The sequence below is a fragment of the Triturus cristatus genome, chromosome 3_2, assembly GCF_964204655.1.
Source record: "Triturus cristatus chromosome 3_2, aTriCri1.1, whole genome shotgun sequence".
Classification (NCBI taxonomy): Eukaryota; Metazoa; Chordata; class Amphibia; order Caudata; family Salamandridae; genus Triturus; species Triturus cristatus.
This window is the reverse complement of record NC_140584.1, coordinates 1,210,316,062-1,210,334,960: the sequence shown is the minus strand read 5'-3', so window position 1 is coordinate 1,210,334,960 and position 18,899 is coordinate 1,210,316,062. Positions and strand designations below refer to the sequence as shown.

The 18,899-nt window shown below is 47.9% G+C and overlaps 1 protein-coding gene across 3 annotated transcripts in view; it reads right to left on the bottom strand.

Moving 5' to 3' along the window:
- The window catches only part of SLC4A3 (solute carrier family 4 member 3), a 696,397-nt gene that overhangs the window by 80,943 nt on the left and 596,555 nt on the right, over nt 1-18,899 (bottom strand). For all 3 annotated transcript variants that reach the window (XM_085650187.1, XM_085650189.1, XM_085650188.1), the window contains one exon: nt 4,037-4,290. In XM_085650187.1, the coding sequence (XP_085506313.1) occupies nt 4,037-4,290 (254 nt within the window). The remainder of the gene's footprint in view (nt 1-4,036; nt 4,291-18,899) is intronic.

Here is an 18,899-nt window from a genome sequence, read left to right as displayed (position 1 = left end):
GGGGCGATCATGCGTACCATCCACTCAGGGGTCCTAATGGACCCATGGCAACCACAACATCTACAACCTGGGAACATCACCAATCAGCAACAAGCAGGCACACATCATTAATACATCTGTCACAACTGCCATTTTCCAGAATGAATATAAATGTGTAGAAATCAAGAAGCCCACAGCAAACCTGAATCAACGGAGCCACTTCCGAACCCTGCTTCCCTATCCAACCAAAGCGATTGAGAAGGCCATCAACAAGCTACTAACAACTCACCTCTAACTTCACCATCTTCTAGATAGCTCTCAATCAGGATTTAGAAAGAACCACAGCACTGAAACAGCACTCATCGGGGCCACCAATAACATTCACATAATCCTCCAACAAGGAGAAAAAGCAGTCCTCAGTCTGCTCAACCCCTCTGCAACCGTTGCCACTGTCTCCCATAAAACCTCATCAGAAGACTCCACAAGATTTGCATACAAAGATCTGCTCTCAAATGGATCTGTTCCTTCCTCACTGGAAAAAACTTAAAGGGTCAGGCAGCCACCATTCACATCAGAGACCAAAAAAAATGTTATGATGAGTCTTAAAGGGATCGTCCCTCAGCCCCACTGTTTTCAACATATTCATGACACTGCTCACCAACATCATCGGATCACAAGACATCACCATTATCTCCTACGCCAATGGCATCCAACTCATCCTCTCCCTGATGAATAAGACAAACACTGCCAGAACCAACTTCACCAACTGCATGACCACGGTAGCAGACTAGATGCCAACCATCTGCCTGCAGCTCAACTCCGACACAATGAATGTACAGACTCAACATGACAGCTCAAGGCAATGCAATGTGCTTCTTCTGCTTCCACACCTTATGCATGCTGCAAAAAATCTTCAAATGGTTGCCTCACAACACAATATGGACAATCACGCAAGCACTCATCACCACTAGGCTGGGGTACGACAACACTCTACACCAGAATGTTCAAACAACGCCCACATAGACTCCAGAACATTCAGAACTCCATTGCAAGACTCACACTCAACCTTCCATGCAGCACCCACATCACACTGCACCTCAGGGAGCTTAACTGGCTCCCCATTCACAAGCACAGCCAATTCAAACTTCTCACGCACACACACAAAGCCCTATGCATCACAGGATCAGAATACCTGAACAGCCAGATACACTTTCATCAACTCACTCTGCAAAAATTGAGGTCGCTCATTCTCCAAAATCGCACCCAAGACATATAACGACCTACCTCAACACTTCAGAGCCTCCTCTTCACTTCTTTAGTTCTGCAAGAAACTGAAGGCCTGGCTTTTCATCTAAGCACCTAGGGCACCATAAACCTACACACCCCTTCAGACGCCTGGATATGTTTTTGGGTGATTAGTGTGCTATACAAATCAATATAACATAATAGAACGCTAGGAGCTAGTAGGGGTTAGGAATTCAGACACAGAATGACACATTAAATAACACTTAATAAACTTAATTTCAAGTTAAACTTCCTCCTTCAGTGAAATATAGATCTCTCTTTACTGGTAACTGCACAGAACAGCCAGAAGATCTCCCAACCAAGACAGATGGACGTTTTTGTCGTAGGGGATTGCTTTCCTTCCTCTTTCAATCATGAATGATGAGAGGGACAAATTGTTCCATAAATGAAGGGAAAGGTACACCTACTGATCACAAATGCTGAGGGAGGTCTCACTTGTTTCCATAGAAACCTGATGGAAGGGTATTCTTACTTATGGACCATGAATAATGGAAGAAGGCTTTCTTCTGGACCATGAGTAATGGAGGAAGATGTCCTTCTGGACCATGAATAATGGAGGAAGGCTTCTTTCTGGATCATGAATAATGGAGGAAGGCTTCCTTCTGGACCATGAATAATGGAGGAAGATGTCCTTCTGGACCATGAATAATGGAGGAAGGCTTCTTTCTGGATCATGAATAATGGAGGAAGGCTTCCTTCTGGACCATGAATAATGGAGGAAGACTTCCTTCTGGACCATGAATAATGGAAGAAGGCTTCCTTCTGGACAATGAATAAGGGAGGAAGGATTCCTTCTGGACCATTAAATAAGGGAGGAAGGCATCCTTCTGGACCATGAATAATGGAAAGCTTCCTTTTGGACCATAAATAATGTCGGAGGATTCCTTCCGAACCATGAATAATGGAGGAAGGCTTCCTTCTGGACAATGAATAATGGAGGAAGGATTCCTTCTGGACCATGAATAATGGAGAAAGACTTCCTTCTGGACCATGAATAATGGAGGAAGGCTTCTTTCTGGATCATGAATAATGGAGGAAGGCTTCCTTCTGGACCATGAATAATGGAGGAAGATGTCCTTCTGGACCATGAATAATGGAGGAAGGCTTCTTTCTGGATCATGAATAATGGAGGAAGGCTTCCTTCTGGACCATGAATAATGGAGGAAGACTTCCTTCTGGACCATGAATAATGGAAGAAGGCTTCCTTCTGGACAATGAATAAGGGAGGAAGGATTCCTTCTGGACCATTAAATAAGGGAGGAAGGCATCCTTCTGGACCATGAATAATGGAAAGCTTCCTTTTGGACCATAAATAATGTCGGAGGATTCCTTCCGAACCATGAATAATGGAGGAAGGCTTCCTTCTGGACAATGAATAATGGAGGAAGGATTCCTTCTGGACCATGAATAATGGAGAAAGACTTCCTTCTGGACCATGAATAATGGAGAAAGACTTCCTCTGGACCATGAGTAATGAAGTTGGCCTAGCCTATGGACATAAATAATGTAGAAGACATCATCTATGAAGCATGGATGATGGGTGAGGACCATAATATGCCATGGGCAAAGGTGGAAGATCCACCTGTAGTGCTGAAATTATGAGGGATGTCTCACTTCTTCACCATGAAACATGGGGATTGTCTAACCAGTGGACCATGCAAAATGGAGTAGATCTCACTCATGGGCCATGACCTACGGATAAGATATCACCTATGATCTACGAATGCTGGACAGGGCCACGATATACCACAAATTAAGGAGAAAGACTCACCTATGGATTATCAATGCAGGGGAAGGTTTAATTTGTTTACCATGATTGATGTGAGATCTCCCTCGTCAATCATGAATAACAGAGAAGTTATTACTAAGGGTGGGCGGAGCTGGTGTAGTGCCTCTATGCGTAGCTCCACAGAGTTTGAAAAAAACTCCCTGGAGCTACGCATTGCTCCGCTCCACTCCCACCCACTCCCAAATGCTTTAAATTTATAAAAAGAAGGCACTTACCTGTGTTTCTGCCGCCTCCCCTGCCTGGCCACGTTCTCCTCCCTGCTCCTCCCCGCTTCGCGACCTCTTGACTCCTTCTCCATTGAAAAAAACACTACGTTGGACGTTTTGCGAGTGGGCATGGGTGTTGTGTCCTGCGAGACACGTTCTAGTGTCTCGACAGGCACTGCTTTAGTGGCCACTCCCCTATGGGAGTGGACACACACACACCCCACACCCATCCATTACCAGCGTCACGAGTGACGTGACCCGGTTAATAAAGAGGCCCGAGTGCACGTGCTCGTGGCCAGTTGAGTAACCCAGAATGCTGTGTCAGCGTCAGTCAATCAGTAGTATGTGGGCCTAGGGCCCATGACACAACACATGGGCACTCGCAAGACGTACAACGTAGTGTTTTTTTCAATGGAGGACGCAAGAGGAGGTGCAGGAAGGAGAACAGCCAGGCAGGGGAGGCAGCAGAAACACAGATAAGTGCCTTTTAAAAAAATCCTTTTACAGCATTTGGGAGGGGGGAGGGAGCGGCTAACTCCGCTCCGCCACAAAGGCTGACTTTTTGCCTACTTCACGTTTACCACGGAGTGCGGAGTAGGCAAGTCTCCGAAGTTACCCGCCCAGGGTTAGTTATTACCTATGGACTATGAATAAAGCAGTAACTCCGACTTATGGACCAAAAAATAAATGGAGGAATTTTAACATGTGGAACATGAATGAGGAGGGAGATGCAGACGAGGACTGAGGGAATTCTCACCTACGAGAAGAGCGATCAGTACTCCTGTGAGTCGTTGCTCCTTCACTTCCTCTATCTTCGGCTTCTCGCCCGGAGCAATGGCTTTGCTCATGACTGTTAAAGAGTTCACATGAGTGACGGAGCGGACAGTGGCAGCTGTTAGCCAAGGGAGACCAAAGAGGGCACAGATGCCCCCCAAAGTGCCGATGAGGAGCAGGTCCAGGTGGAATCCAGACCCCTTCACCAGCTTCCGCTCCTTCTTACTCACTATCAGACTGTGGAGAAAGAGAGAGGAAAAGAGAGGAAGAGAGTGCTTGTGAGAGAGCACAGTAGAGAGTCACGAGAGAATGTGCCTTGAGGGTGTGAGAGATCACCAGTAGTGGGAGCAACTGCGAAAGAGTCAGTTTGTGATTGCTTACGTGAAAGCACTTGTGGCAGAGTTTATGTGAAGGTCAGTGAAAGACAGCGTATGAGACAGTGCCAGTAAAACAGCACCTCTGCAAGAGTGTGGGATCACAAGAGGAGACTATGTAAGAGATGGCCATGAGGAAAGAGAAGCTGTGAGAAGAAGAGTGAATGTGAGAGTGACTTTGTAGACGAGGCTTTCACAAACCACGTGTGACAGCAACCATGGGAGGGCTTCTGTGAAAGCAGTATGCTAAAGTGCTTCAAGAAGCACGTAAGGAATGCTCTTTTAGAGCCCAAGGAAGGTCACTTGAGAGAGAGTAAAGGTGGCTGTGAGAAGTTGTGAGAGTCCTGTGAGAAAAAATATACTAAACTGCAGTGCACGAGTTAATGAGGAAGGGTCTGTGACATTTCTTGTCAGAGCACTTGAGGGAGTGAGGGTGATTCTGGGAGGACATGTGAGGCAGGCTCACGTAGGAGCATTGATACAGTGACTGAGTTACAGCATCTGAGAGAGCATTTGCAGTCGGAAAACAATTGTACATACCGGTGTGACTCTCTATTAGGAAGGGATGCCCCTTGGCACGCCCCTTCCTAATAGTGACTCACAAATCCTATTTTTCGAGTTGGTAATTGGTTACTGACTTACAAAATATGGTTTGTAAATACCACAACCCTTTTAGCGGTCTCAAACGGGATGATTGCCTGTTTGCGACCACTAAAAATGGTTGTACATCTAGCCCCTCATGTGTCAAACAATTTTGCATTTGCAAACGGTGCAAATCAGTAATTTCACAAGTTTCTGAATGTAGAATAGCCTTTCCAGATGTATGAAAGGCTTTGTGGTTGCAATTTAGGTAATCGCAAAAATTGCGATTACCTAAAATCGTGACTACAAATAGGAAACCGTAATTTGCTATTCCCATAGCACATGTACCAAGCATTTTCTAAATGCACACTGTACATTTAGGAAATTTTAATATTATTGACTCCAGGTCAATGGTAACCATATGTAATTTTTGAAAAATGCACAACAATGCATTATTCAAAGAGTCATATAGCGCACACATGCCCTAGGGTATGTGTGCGCTTTACATGTGCACATTTTTCTGGGGTTCTTCAGGTTGGACTTAGGACCCGGGACAGCCTTGTTTTTGCATAACCTAATTTGCGATTACCAACTAGGTAATCGCAAACTAGGTAATGCAAAACCATTTGCACCAATGGGCCCATAGGACCAAAAGGAATAGTATTACCTAACAGCGATTACCTAATTTTACTTTTTGAAAGCAGGTCAGTTTCTTCATGCAAAATGGGCTGAATGATTTGAGATGGGGGCACAGGGGGGGGCCTCGATAGACTGGTCCATGTAGGTAATATGTCTTGTGCCACATCCTATCAATTTAACCCTTCGGACCATTTTTATGTCATCAAAACCAGCCATTGTCAACTCTGTTCTAGTGCCTGTTCTAGTGTCCGTTCTAGTGCCTGTTCTAGTGGCTGTTCTAGTGGCTGTTCTTGTGCCTGTTCTAATGACCGTTCCAGTGCCCATTTTAGTGCCTGTTCTAGTGGCTGTTCTAGTGCCTGTTCTAGTACCTATTCTAGTAACTGTTCTTGTGGCTGTTCTAGTGCCTGTTCTAGTGCCCGTTCTAGTGCTAGTTCTAGTGCCTGTTCTAGTGCCTTCTAAATGTAATACATCGTTCCTCAATGAGATCCAGGTCTCATTCTCTCGTGGTGATAAAACGGGAACCTTGGGCAGTGCTATCACCTACGGTGTGGCGGCAGGAGGGAGCGCCAAAATTTCAATTGATCTAGTTTGGAGGACCCAAAGGTGGATCACTATGGCCAAGAGAACCAATCACTGGGCGAGTAACACTCTCACTGTGAGATGCACCAACTCTCATCGAGGGTCTAGGTGGAGAGGTGTGGCTCACTGGTTAGAGGCGGCAGACCCGTAAGCAGAGGATGGCCCGGGACCAGGGTTCGATTCCCAACGCGGCAGGGTCGTGGACCAGGGTCAGCGGGCTCGATAATTCTCGCCTCGGTGCCTACTCTAGTCAGGGACCACACTCGGCAACTCTGGGCATTAGCTTGCCTCATCTTCACAACGGCCCCCCCAGACTGCCGGGGATGCTTGGTTGCACCTTAGAGATACCCATTAGGGACCATCTCTCAGGGTGAGCCAGGACGGGTTCCCCAGCGGTTGAAGCGCGGAGATACTCCTCCGGGAGTCGATTCTAGCACTATATAAACCCACAATTTAAATTAAATTATGTGTCTGTGTAGATAGATGGTTCGATGACCCTTGAGAACATCTTGGGCTTGTTACATTACTGACCATGGTGACCAAGGGCTCGCGAGCAGGTAAAACACGAGGGGAAGGTGGTGTCTCATGACTGTGTTCAGCGGATGGCCAAGTAGGAGGCAGACATGTTTCACAGCGGGGTGTTATTGTAGACACAGACAGTCTTATCTTTAGTACATCCAGACAGGAAGTAGTAAGGCTTCCGACTTACTTTAGCTTATTAGCCATACATTCTAGAGTCGATCGAACGAATGACTCCAGTGATTTAACCACATCACCTGGGTTCTTAAGGTATCACTCCAGGCTTTGGGAACAGCCAGTTTGGTAGCAGGCCTGGAGGTCACTTTTCCAATAGTGTTTGCATTCATGGACTGGACATTCTCTAAGTTTGAAGCAAAGTACACAATATGAGACCCAGGCTTTCTGGAGCATTGATTTGGTGGTTGGGAATCAGTGTCGCATGAGGAGTGGGAATCTGACACTTTTTGTTCACACCCATTACAAGCGTTGTCAATTAAATTGAGTCCATCACTGTGAGGTACAACCCCAGGAGCTGAATTATTGAGTTGAGACTGGATTTGTGTGTCAGACAACAACAATCCCACCCCACGCGTTAACAGACTTTCACCATTGTTATTTGCTTATCGATCGCCCCCAGAGCACATGTGATGTGTGTCAGTATAGGTGTACGAGTGTCAGTCGAAATCGCAGCTTTACCAAATGTGGCAGGAGGGCTTCCGTTTCCCATCCTCGGCACCTCAACAAACTGCAATCAATGTTAAGAAGAAAAAATACTCTGCAGCAATCTCGTTCCCTATATGAGATGCCTTCTTCTTCGCAGTACCGTATACACACATATAGAAACGCGACATTTAATAATCCTTACTATGCAAAATCCCCTAGTTGAGCCGATTGGAAATTAGCTAATGCAACAGGGGTGACCCAGGACTGTCTCTTTCTGTCTTTGACTCTCATGCACTGGGCAATGGATGTCTTACATAGGGCTGATTAGATGACGCTGAAAAGAACTACAAAGAATGATGGGAAACAAAGGCCCCAGCGACTGTACCGTACAGCAGGCCACCCCCGTCCAGTTACCCCTCACAGTGTCTTGCCGCAACAGTAGTCTATGCGGCTTGCCAATGGCCGCCTTCAATCTATACGCGCAAAGGGTTCAAAGATGGACTCCAAGGGGTGCCACCACCAACAATGACGTGTGAAGGATCAGCACCAGGAGGGGTACTGAACATACACAGAGCTATTACAGGGTCAGGCTCACCACACACCGGTGAGATAAACCTGATGGTCTATACTCCAGCATGTGAGAAAGGCAGGTTGGGGTTCTCTGAGCACCCACCAACCAGCCGCAGCTGCAAGCCTTCAAACATCAGGCTGTGGAGCCATGGCCATCTCCACCCTGCTGAAACTGTATCGCATCCACAAGGAGGTAGGTGTCCTAAAGTGTTGATTCCCCTCACGACAAGGGAAGCAACCACCATGTAGGACGTTGGCTCTCTATATAGTGCATAAAAATGAAGTACACCGTGCAGAGTCCAGTGGATTCCCTGTCGGTGTGCAGAGGTAAAAGCAGATCATTTTAATGCTCTTTTGTGGTAGTGTGGTGTTAGGTTTGAAAACCCCTTTCCTGCTATGCACTCGTTACATGTTATATTAGGTTAGCAGTGTGTGGCTAAATAGACACCATTTGTATTCACATTATGCAACCCACTGAGTTATCCCTGTAATGTGCAAGCTTTAGTTAGCGAATGTGACTCCATTTTGTATTTCGTAATCCTGATTAGGCTGCTTAGGATTTGCCTGAACTAGGCCTCATTAATCGTTTTGCTTGCCTCAGCAGAACACTGTATTTCGTTATTATTTTCTCTTCTGCTGAAGGCTGCTTCCCAACTTACTAATGAATAGGCCATTCTGCCCTCGTATACCTACCCGAGTGTGCAGTTCTGCTCCCACATTAGGAGACGCTGAGACTCAGCGCGGTAACCTTGAGTTACAGATAGCATGTACCCATCTGGTAGGTAGTAGTGTATCCTTCTGTGCCTCCTTTGTTCATGTTCGGCCCAGGCCGGTAACTTTCCACTGTGGGCGTGGTTGGAGACTCTTGGGAAGAATCATTATGTGTTGCAGACTGTTGGGGAGTCAGTCCCTCGGCAGACATCTTAGGGTGCAGGTCAGATTGGACTCCTCTGCAGAGTATTGCTAATAAAAGCCTGTTTGTATTCTCTACTGTCTGACCGACTCTTCATTACTTGGGAAGGCATAGCAGGTGATTGTAAATAAGCTGGGTGGCCCTCATGGGCCACTTACTTCAGTGGGCGAGCAGTTAAGCATATTAGAGGGTAGTAATAAGCATTTGTTGTCACTCACAGAGTCAATATATAAGAGACACCTCAAGAATAAATCCAATACTAATTAGGAAAAATAGAATCGTATCTTTAGATTTATTTTTAGAATCCAAGAACAAATCTCTGGTCCACAAACCCCAGACCATACAGAACACCGCAGCCAGACTCATCCTCGGCATCCCTCGACACAAACACGTCACCCAACACCTGCACAACAACCACTGGCTCCCCGTAGAGAAGAGAGTCTCTTTCAAGATACTCACCCACGCCTACAAATGCCTCCACAACACCGGACCCCAATACCTCAACGAGAGGATCTCCTTCCACGTATTCAAGAGTAACGTCCGATCCAACGACCTCACCCTCGCCGAAACCCCACGGATCTGCAAAGCCAGGACACTTGGAAGAGCCTTCTCCTGCATCGCGGCCAAGACCTGAAACGAGCTCCGATCGACATCAGATGCGCCCCCTACCTGAACATCTTCAGGAAGACACCGAAGACCTGGCTCTTCGACTGAACGTAGCTGCAACTCCCCTCCCCAGCGCCTTGATACCCTCACGGGTGAGTAGCGCACTTACATCTCCCTGATTGAATAATAAATGCTTTGTATGTTGATTTTTAGCCAAATGCAGTTGAACACACAAATGTTTATAGATTTTAAGCAATAGTGGTCAATATCGTCAGGCAGAGACCGTTGCAGTCAAGGGGAAGAAAAGCATCGGGGTTAGATAGAGGAATGCTGGCAACACATTTACTTTTGCAGTCGATGGATTCAACACTCCACTATGAAGTTTTGGAGCATAACGGTCACCCAGAGTTCAGGGGTAATTTACGCCTTGGGAGTCAGAGTTTCGGAAGTCCGTGGACTTGGGTACAGCAGGCAGTTCTGGGTTACCCGGATCGGAGGTGCAGGATGTCTTGGAATGCAGAATTGTGACTTCACTGGTGGCATTCAACTACAGGTTTGGTGAGGGCAGTCCGTCGTGGTCGTGCCCAAGTTGCTGCTTTCACAATGTTGACGCTACCAGAAAGCAGGTACAGGCTCAAAGGAGCGGGGCTGTTTCCAGCATCGGTCGCAGGTAATGTGAGAATCCCTTTGGCTAGGGGATGCTTTGAAGGGGTCAGTTACTGGTGAGCAACAGGCCTTGGCTGCTCCAACTTTTGTGTGACAAGGTCAATTGCGTCAATACAGTCCGTGCTAGTCTTCACCCCAGTGGTCTTTACCAGCGGGAGGCCAGAGACTGGTACCACTAGACCAAAGGGAGGTCCCAGGCAATTTGCGAAGGCTGGCAGGGATGCAGGGTTCTTGGAGGCTGCACAAGTCTCAGGTAGGGATGGCAGAGTCTTTTTGCAGTTGGCAGGGTTTCTTCTGCAGCAGAGCTCAGTTCCTGGATTAGCAGGACATCTTTTTCCTTTGTCTTCTTTAGGTCTGTGGAATGTGAAGTCAAGGTCTCGGGAAGTCATCTAAATACTGAATGTAGGGGTGTTACAATAGGAGACAGGTAGTAGCCAATAGGTACTTACCTTTAGGCTGTCTACACTCGCTAGTGACTAATTCCGATCGGAAGAGGCACTACCCTAGCCCTGATTGGAGATTTTCTCGCCATCTCACGATGGTGGAATTTCAGGAGAGGAGTACACCTTGCCTGCCCTGCCGTAGCAGTGGTGTAGGCTAAGGGGGGGACCCTTCTCCTCATCTAAATAATTTTTCTGCATTGCTCCAGCCAAAAGTGGAGCAGGAAAGGGGGCTTGGCCTCCCCAATATCTGGGGGTTCCTGGGTTGTATTTCAAAGGCGCCTTTGAAGGTTCCCATGTGGTAAGACCATCCAGTCCTGGAGGAGGTGTGATCACCCACGCCAAGAGCAGGTATTGTTTCTGCCCTCTGAGAGTCCTGGCTGGTGCAAACTGGCCGGACACCCTGCTAGTGCTTGGTTAGGTTTCAGGGGACCACCAGCATCAGCGGTGGCTGTAGTCTGCCAGCAGCATCAGTGGTGGTTGTAGCATGTGGCAGTGCAAGTGATGGCTGTAGTCATCAGGAACTTTCAGCGATGGCTGTGGTCTGTGGCAGTTTCATGAATGCCTGTAGTCTGCTGGCAGTGTCAACGGAGACTGTAGTCCTCTGGTAGTGTCAGCTGTAGTCAGCCGGCAGTGTCACTGGTTCTGATGTGGCTGTAGTCTGTTCGAAGGTTGACCTTGTCTGAGTTCCCTACTAGCTTAATTCAAGATATAAAAGTGCTGGGGTTTCTCCCTGTATTAGCGATTCACTATTAGGAAATTGCGAACTGCAATGCACAACAATGTGTTTGACACGGTTAGCAATTCACAGTGCGTTGTAAATGGTCCGGCCTCATCAATATTCATGAGGCGGGTCGCAATTTGAGACCCATTGTCAATGGCTACAATAAGGGGTCATCAGACCACCATGTCTGTGATTGCGTTTTAAATAAAGCAATTTGTTTTTTGTAATGCAGCCCATTTTCCTTAAAGACAAACAGGATTAATTAAAAAAAAATAAAAGCTACCTTTTCATTTTTTAAGAGTAGGCAGTGGTCCATGGGACACCGACACCCACAGAGACAGGCACAGACAGACACACACACTCAGACATATGTTACAAAATGAACAGGCACTAGGCCGAGACCCAGTAACCCTTAAGTCTAGGGATGGGCAGGCTGGACTGGACTGGGAGGTGAAACTGTTTTAACTGCCCCGTTTCGTGGTGCAATCTATAGTTAGAGCTTCTTCCACTGTCCTGAAGAGCTGTCCTTGTGTCAAACATGCCCCAGTTATCTATTGATTACCTGCAGGCTCTTCACACTGGTTAGCTGGGCAGATGAGTATTGACATGAACTCAATACTTTTACGTCGCAGTATGTGATCTGGGAACAGTGACCAGCGCCACCACCCTGCCCTGGGAGAAGGAGCTTGTTATAGTATTGATTGGGGGGGGGTTAATTAATGGACAATTCACTGCCCCATCACTGCCATCGAGCATCCCTGGAAACATGTATTCTATGCGCTTAATATTCCATCTAAGTGTCACCCCGGCAGTGAATATGTCCAAGAAGGGTAAGAGTGGTTGGTTGTGGTGCTAGAGATGTATGTTAACACAAAGATGTATGTTCCAGTTTGTAAACCTCCAGCAGTGGGTGTGACACAGGAAGGCCTCATATGCAGGTATTGCCAAGCCTTGAAGCCAAAACAGACACTAATGGCCATTTTACGAGCAGCCAAACTTCCAGGAATAGAAAACCTGAACTCCTAGGAGTGAAAACTGATTAGCACGTTTGATGACGTCACAGGAATAGGTGTTACACAATCTTTGAAATGAAGGACAACATGAGAAGTGACTTCAGTGAAATGGTAAAACATTAAAAGTAAATGTAAAAAGAATACAATAACATCACAACTTCTTAACGTAGACTCATAGTTCACAAATGTAGGGGAGCTCTTGTGAGAAGGTGGCCTGATATATGCTGTCCACTAGTTCTAGTGGGCACCTTGTATCAGTCCAACCAACCCCTTATGGTGAATTGGTTAAAGACAACCTTTATTGAAAGCTATCCTAGTGGTAGCGATGGAGAGCAGCCTTCAGGCTAAGTCTTGAAGGAATGTAAAGCAGCTTGTTTTACCAGTCTATAATCTCTTGAATGATCAAATGAAAGGACAACCACACCAGGTACATATTTAAAATATATGTATTTAAGATAAAACATACCCCTCTAGTCTCCTTATGAGGCTGGAGTTTGAAGTACTTCATTTACAAGTTAGCAATCAACAGTAATAGCACAAATACACGTTTGGGCCCTAGGGGCGTACCAAGCCATATACCAATAAAGTGGTTTAAGAACCACGGCTGAACTAGACACAAGGCCTAGAGCCTGTAGAATCGCTGGGACCCCAAAGGAACCACCCAAGGTAGTGACACAGGGGACCCACGGGGGCCGTGTGCAGTGTTTAACCCTTTCGATGTGCATGACGGAGCGGTTCCGTCATGCGCATCGGTCGCGCTGTGCAGATGACGGAACCGCTCCGTCATGGCCCGCTCGCGCAACGAACCTTCAGCACGGCGCAGTAATCCGCGCCGCGCTGAAGGGGTTAAACACAACCGCGGGTTCCGGTTAGCTTCTATGGGCAATGTCGCGGTTGGAAAATTAAAGATTAGGGACACTTAGAATCGAGTCAGGACCAAACCCTTTTGGACTTAGGAAGTTCTAGGGCTAGCACCCACGGGAGCACCAGAGTACTTGTGTTACCTCAACCAGGGAAGCCGGGTGCATAGGTGTCTTTTGGTGTCAGGTGGCGTCGTCGATTACAATGGGAGATGGCGAAGAACTGCTACTGCCATGAAGAGGAGAAGTGTTCGAAGAGATCCAAGCCTGGATCTAGGAAGGAAGGAACCTGAAAGCAGAGGGGACAGAGTCTGGGTCACTTGTCAGTGACCGAGGGCAGGATGGACCAATGCCCACAGATGTTGGGTGCTTCAGGTGAGTTGACGGGTGTCTTGACTCTTCTGCCACGAGGTCCAGGAGGCGTCGACAAAGTCCACAGGCCGGATTCGAGCTGTCCCACGAAGTCTGTCGAGTGCTGCGGTGTCAGCGACCAGATTGGACCCAACAAGCCTTGGCAACGGCAAGTCTCGTGGAAAGAGAAGAAGGGCGTCGGTGCAGACCAGCAAGGTCTGAGGTACTCACCTAGCAAGGGTAAGTCAGGGCACGTCTGGAGCAACCAGGGAAGACCAAGCAGAAGAGGAGTTGCCTTCGTGGGGACCCACTAGCCGATGGGCTAGGGATCGCGAAGGAGCCTCGAGAGGTGGCACTGGAACCCGGCCCACGGATCACTCGTGGAGTAGAAGTCAGAGATCTTCGGTGCAGTCAGTGCTCAAGGCTGGGGCTACTCGGAGCCCAAAGCAGAACTTCAAGGATAAACAGAAAGTCGATGTACCAGCAATAGTACGTGGTGACCAGGGGTCACGGTTCCTCGTCACCCACGATAGCCACGGGCCTCAGCTTTGCTGTGGACTCAGGGTAGCCTCGGGGAAGTCAGGAAATCTTCCTCTGGTGATGCAGAGACTTCGGCGTCCAACGGGAGCTTCAGAATTGCAGACCGGACAGTTGCTTCTTTGGTGCCTGCCAAGCAGGGGAGTCACTCCTTGACCCCAAGGAAGATTTCTTCCGTCTTCTAGTCGAAATAGAAAGTCGAAGGTCCAGGATATATGTTGCAGAGTTTCGTCCAGGGTAATCTAAAGTCACAAGGACTGGGTTCCCATACTTATACAAAGTTTGGGGGTTGGACATACTCTAGGGACCCACCTTTGGGAAGGTTTGGAAAAAGGGGTGGTTACACCCATTTCCTTTGTACAGTTTCACGCCAGAGCAGGGGCAGGTAGCCCCTGCAACTGGTTTGAACTGGACTATGCACAGGGACACCAAGTGTGCCCCCAGTACAGGACTTCAAAACACCAGAGAGTGCTCCCGCCCAGCTCCAATACATATCTGCCTGTCTGGGGAGGTGGTTACACCTCCCTGGGACAGGAAACCTATTGTCCAGGCCTCCCCTGCCGGAGTTTCGGTCAGCAGCAGGAGGCCAGACCCGTGTCTGTGGCAGAGGCATCCATTTCTACCGGGTTAGACCAGTGTGAACATGTCTCTCTCGCTAGAAGGGTGGAATGCTACCCCCGCCGCCAGAAGTGGCGGGGGGGGGGGGTGGGGGGGTAGTATTCCAAAGCGTTTGACACCAAACACGACATGTTTCCGTGCAGCCATCCCAAAGTTAGCATTTACCGCGAGGTTATAATGCACTTAAGAGTATATGGTCAGGCTGCACCACAAACAGCATCAGAGGAGGTACTCCGAACGCTGTAGAGGGGCTCTGCTCATGCAGGGGCACCCTCTCACATAAAAACCAAGCACTCTGCCTTCAGGATTGTTCAGGCCTGCCATAGGAGTGACTTATAGGTTATATATGTGTGTGCAATGATAGTGATATAGGTAGCCTATACCACTGTAAGGGGTGCAAGCACACCCTTACCCAGGCTGCAGTAGCAGACCTGTGGTGCCATTTTGGAGTGCTTCCCAGGGGTGACATAATGCATGCTTCAGCCCCTGGTAGGCCTCTGAGGTACCTATGCCCTAGGTACATAGTATACCATATACTAGGGGCTTATAAGGCACTCCAGAATCCAATTAGATATGTACCTAATGTACATGCAAACCATTTTAGAGAGGAAGCAGCTAGGCTGGGGTCCTGATTAGCAGGGCCACAGCTAGACTAAGGTCGAAAAACAGTGAAACACCAGCAAAAAGCGGGGGTACCCATGTGAAGCAGATCCTACTCTCCTACATTTCTGAGGGGTCCTTGGCAGCTCTTTGCGTTAACTGGAGGGCTGTGAGCGAAGACCTTACCTGTGGAGGGACTGCTTGCTGATGTGCCTATAACTCCCAGATGCATTAAAATGAATGCCGTAACTCTTCTCCCCAATTGTGACAGCTGGTTGTGAGTGAGAGCTCAACCTAAACTACACATATGTGAGTCTGTGGGGTTACAAAGACTTCAGTCCTTTCTCTTCCAATATACATCTCTGATCTCTGGAGCTGGTAATTGACTGATGTGCAAAGGGAAGGTGTGATATCTGGCTAAATTGGCTCAGATGAAGACTTTGTCTAAGATTTGGCAGATAATATCTGATGAATTAGCAGTTGCCAGAGGCATAATGCTGAGAGGGACCGAATTAATTCCACCCATCGCGTTGGGGAGTAAGTTGTTGGATGATGCTCATCAGGAGCATTTGGGAATTGTTCAAACTAAGGAGAAATTAAGAGCCAGTTTTAAGTGGCCAGGGATGGATTTAGGAATTGAACGAGTAGTTAGAGAATGTGTACAATGCAGGAACAGTGAAAAAATGTCGACACCACACAGGCCTATGGTTTGTCGTAAGTTACCAGATAGCCCATGCCAAGAGGTGGTGTAGGAAAGTAGGATCTGCTTCTTATGCTTACCCCCCCCCCCTTTTTTTCTGGATGTGATGCTGTTTTTGACAAGTCTGACTGGGATCCTGCTAATCAGGACCCCAGTCTATCTGCTTTCTCCCCAAACTATTATGTTATGTACTTAGGTACACTCCAGATTGGATACTGGGGTACCCTTGTCAGTCCCTAGTATATGGTACACATGTACCCAGGGCATGGGTAGCCCAGAGGCCTCCCATGGGCTGAAGCATGTATTTTGCCAGCCATGCAAAAAAGAACTACAGGCCTCCCATTGCAGCCTGAGTACGTTGGTGCATACACCACTTACTTAAGATAGAGGTTTACTATATCTAAGGGTCACTGCACTTAAAACCTATAAGTCAGGCCTTTACAACCCTGAGGGCAGGGTGCTTGGTTCTAAGTGAGAGAGTGCCCCTGCATGGGCAGGGCACCACTACAGCCTACGGAGTGCATTCTCACGGGTTTTGGGTGAAGCAGCCATATACTACTATAGAGGGGCATTATGTGACCGTGTGATGACCAACTCAAAAATGGCTGAAACAAACCCTATAGTGTTTGGTGTCAAACAAGTTTGAATAATACCCCACACCAGTAACCGGTGTGGAAGGTATGATTCCACCCCTCAGAAGCGTGCTTCGTGGGGCTCCTGGTGTTCCCGGCACCAGCCTTCTAACTCTGGACAGCACAAAATGGTTGCTGCCGACCGGAGACACATTTCAGCTCTCCTGCTGATGAGCCAAACTCGAGCAGGGGAAGACAGCACAATAGGCATCCTGTCACAGGGAGGTGTGACCACCCCCTAGACAGGATTTAGTGTATTAGGGTTAGGTGGGTGCGCTTGACAGCGACTGAAAGTCTGCATGAAGGGCACATTTGGTGTCCCTGTGCATAGTCCAGTTCAAACCAGTCCTGGGAGCCTTTGGCTCCCGCTCTGGTGCGAAACTGGACAAAGTACATGGGAGTAACCTCCCCCCTTTCCTGACCCTCCCCTGGGAGGATCCCCTGAATCTTTCCAACCCTCTCCCATGGGTACTTAAGGGCTTACCTGGCAGTTGGACCTTAGATTTGTTGTGGACAAGATTCAGAACTGAAACCACTGCACTTTGACTGTCTGGGCACTCTGGACTTCGCAGGACTTCTTTTGGGCCTGACTTCATCGACCTCTCAGTCTGTTGCATCATCTGTGCCTGTGCACTATACAGGATCCATGTAGGAGCTGTGGAAAATCCAAGACACCTGAAGATAATCTCCCTTGGAGTGCAGGAGTCACTCCCCTTTATTCGCAGGCACTGCAACACTCCTGACCGGTCTGCTGATCCAGAGCTCCTATGGACTCCAAAAGGCTCAGCAACACAGGAGGTGGGTTTATATGTCCCTCAAGGTCAGAGTTGCCTTCTCACCAAGTTTGAGGTCAGAATTCCTTGTGGATGCTGCAATACCCGAAGCCCTGTGCACCACGTACTTTTGAAAGTGCATGTGCTTGTTGGCAATCCTGCGACATGTGCATTGGGCTCAAGGTAGCCCCAACCTCTGGCAACTTTTCCTACAAAGATCTTCGCACCGTGTCGCCCGTGGTCTGTTGTTTTGTGAAGCTGCCCGAGGTCCACTAGCGACTCCTGTGCCTCCAGCCTGTGGGTCCAATGAAGGGTCATTTTTAATTTTCTTGGGCTCCCCTGATTGCGCGTGGCCTGCCCTGACTTCCTGTGTGGGTTGCTTTTGCCAAGGCGTGTTGGTGCTCCCGCCAGACACCAATCCCTCAGCACTTGACATCCTTCGTGGGACAGCTTGCATCCGGCTCCTGGTCATCCTCAACATCGCCTGGTCCCCGCAGCTGCAGGGTCAAGGTCACCATCATCTATCGTGTAGCATCCGACATCGGTGGACATTCGTCTACTGAACCCCTGCTCACTCTCAAGTGACCAAGACTCTTTCCCCTCTGCTTCAGGTACTCTTCGACAAGAATCCAATTTTGGATTCCAACTGACACTTTCTCCTCTTCCAGCAGCGCCCCTTCTTCGAAGTCCACCATTGGGTTCGACTGAGGTTTCCGATGCCACTTCACACCTATGCACCCGGTTTCTCTGGGTTAGGTAACTTGGGGTTTCTTCGTAGTCCACTGAGAAGGGTCCTTAATCTTTAAAAATCCAACCACAACTTACACAAAGACTTGTATGAAGCATGCGGTCATGTTCCCACACTGCAAACGCACTCCGTGGGGTCCCTATCTACTCACCTTGGGTGGTTCCTTGTGGTCCCAGCAATACTACATCCTCTCGACATTGTCCTGACTTGAGTCGTGGTTCTTATACCACGTTTTTAGGATATGGTTCAGTTCCCCCTGGGGCCCGCTTTGTATTAGTGCTATTTACTGTTATTTCTTTGCTTTACTATTGTGTGCTTTGTGTATATCTCCATGTAGGAGATACTGGAACGTACTAGAGAGTATTATATAAAAAATACATATTTTTATAAAGACCTTGTGTGGTTCTCTTTCATTTAATCTATGCTATAAGATTGCTTTCTGGTAAAACAAGCTGCTTTACACTCCTTCAAGACTAAGCCTGAAGGCTGCTCTCCACAGCTGCCACCTGGATAGCTTTCTAAGGTTGTCTGAGACCTATTAAATCACCATAAGGGTTATCTGGACTGGTGCAAGGTGCCCACTTACATTAGTGGACATCATCTACCAGGCCAGCCTCTCACAGGTGGCCATTGATACTGTTGGTCCTTTGAGAGGTAAGGACAATACTCCATATTTGATTGTCATATTAGACTTATACTCCAGGTGGGTGGAGTTCTCTTGTGTAAGGGATGTTACTAC